At 40.0% G+C, this 2,456-nt stretch overlaps 1 protein-coding gene across 3 annotated transcripts in view; it reads left to right on the forward strand.

Annotated features, from left to right (window-relative positions):
* LOC118339927 (growth hormone receptor-like) overlaps positions 1-2,456 on the forward strand; it is a 24,793-nt gene that overhangs the window by 15,073 nt on the left and 7,264 nt on the right. For all 3 annotated transcript variants that reach the window (XM_035677748.1, XM_035677750.1, XM_035677749.1), the window contains one exon: positions 1,277-1,415. In XM_035677748.1, coding sequence (XP_035533641.1) covers positions 1,277-1,415 — 139 coding nt within the window. The remainder of the gene's footprint in view (positions 1-1,276; positions 1,416-2,456) is intronic.

Raw genomic sequence — 2,456 nt, forward strand, 5'->3', positions numbered from 1 at the left:
AGGACTGCTAAGATGGCGACAGCCTGAGCCGACGACACTCAGCTTTACAACGGCTAATCACAAACCTGTGGGGGACCTCACCGACACTATGTCCATGTTTAATTGTACATCCACAAGATTGTACAAGAGGTGGATCCAGGTGCATCCACCTCTTTTACTTCATGGCACCAAACATTAAGCAGGAAAAGAAATGTCTCTGTTTGGAACAGAAATGTTCAGAGATCAGTCTCACTTCCACTTCTCCGCCTCTAATGGTGTGTGTTTGTGTCTTTGTATTGGCCTGTCACGGCAGGCTGTTCTGACTCCCTGCTGTTCAGTCACCGATCAATATTGCACTGCTGGTCTAAACCTCAGTCTCAGGACCAACAGTCTATCAGATGGATTGGATAATAGAGTTGATTATGTGTGTGTAGGTATCTGTGTTTAAGGCAAAAACCTATTCAATTAGGAGATGGATTTTGTGGAATTGAGTGAGAGGAGAGCTGACTGTTGACGTGTGTGTGTGTGTGTCCCCTAATATTGTAACTGAATGGCCATTTCATTACCTCCTCCATTATCCAGTCTGTACTCTCTAAAGCGGTTTTCCTGTATTCATTTTTGAATGAGGAATTGATTTTCCTTCCAGCAAATCACAGATCTACTAAAGCTGCATTAGCCAGTGGGCAGTTTACTTGAGTCAAGTCATCATTTTGAGTCTCTGTGGTTGTTTTGAGTCTTTTTATGGTCATGTTGTGTCTCTTTATGATAGTTATGAGTCTTATTCTTGCATATCTTTGTGGTCGTTTTGAGGGAAAGTAGTTTGAGTTTTTTAGTATGTATGTTGGTGTTTAATACGTTTTTTTTCTACTTTTCTATTCAGTAAACATATTTTGACCCTTCAGATTTATCTTGTGAGCAAACTTACTGTGATTAGCGATTATTTGCTCATTTTGATCCAGTATCTAGTACAGAGCCAGAGGAAACTGTGCACCTCATAAAAGCTAAAGAGCTTTAGAATAAAAGGACTGAACGAAGGCAAACAACTGCAGTTTGTGTTTTATTTTTTAAAACTTGAACTTTTAAAGCTAAGAAATAAGAGTGTTTGATAGTCAGCAGCCCAGAAAACGTGAGTGAACAACAAGAGATCAATAAACAAACTCACCTGTCTGAGTCTACCTGAATCTGTTCACGCATGAAAATACACATTGACTATTCAGCGGTACTGTTGCCGTGGCGCGCCGCACACCGTGTCCATGGCGATGGGCACATGCTGATTTGACTTTGCGATTTTTCACAGAGGAGGTTGCCGTGACGACGAGGCCTCACATCTACTACTGCCGCTCGCCCAACATGGAGGACTTCACCTGCTGGTGGCATCCACTCGACAACCTGACAGACGGAGAGCAGGTCACCTACGTCTTTACCTACTCCAAAGAGTGTGTACTGCGCACACACACACACACACACACACACACACACACTGAGAATATTTTCAATTTAATTCTGAGAATATAATTAATTTAGATTTTTTGTTTTATAATAACAGAATCTGATGTTTGTTAAAACAGGAATGGGATGAACACAAAGTTGAACACTATTGTCTAAAATATGCTGGAGCATTAACATTTCCCTTCATTTAAATAAACCAGGAAAAACGGCCCCAGACTAAAAGTTTCCAGGTTGTTTGAACTCGGCTATTTAAATCCAGTTTGATTTTTCATGCTCCACTTCAGCGTGAAGCTTTCAACGTGTCGATATTTCAGAGCAGCCTCACGTGGCCTTAGACTGATGCCAGACTGCCCTGAGCAGAGAATCTGCTCCCAGTAATCAGGACAAATTGGATTGTGCCTTTGGCCCAATGTGGCACCGCTCACAGCCCCATTGATTGTTGTCTTGTTCTCCTGCAGGAGTTTTTGTTTGTTTGTTTTCTGGCTGCTCCACATATTTGATTTAGCATAGGCTGCCGACGACCTGCTCCACCACCTGAGCCACAAGTGTAAATCTGGGATTATGTGATAGAAATGTTTCTGAGAAATTGAGTTTAAATTCAACAGATTAGATAGAAGAAATAATAAAGGACTGTTTAGACCATTATAATAATACTTAGATCAAATTTACTGAAAAATATAACTGTATACTCATACAGATAAATTAATAACATGAGAACATTTAAACATCAGAATATTAGGACCTGCTTCAAAGAAAAAGCTGTGGCTCTCCATGTGTTCAGTTTCTACCTGGTCCCAGGTTTATTGTGTATTTGATTATTCATCTGGGAATATGCAACATATATACGCACAAAACTGTTTTAAAACTAGATTTAGACTCAGAATCAATCCTTTAAGAGGGGTTCTCAAGGTCAAGTATTATTAAGCATTGAGATAGAGCTTTAATTGTATTTCCCCAAATTATAAACAATGAAATCAGAGCAGAGGCTTTGCAGCAACAAAGTGTACATTTAGGAGGATCTATTGTGA

Source organism: Morone saxatilis, unplaced genomic scaffold, assembly GCF_004916995.1.
Source record: "Morone saxatilis isolate NCDOM2014 unplaced genomic scaffold, NCSU_SB_2.0 Contig6, whole genome shotgun sequence".
Taxonomy (NCBI): Eukaryota; Metazoa; Chordata; class Actinopteri; family Moronidae; genus Morone; species Morone saxatilis.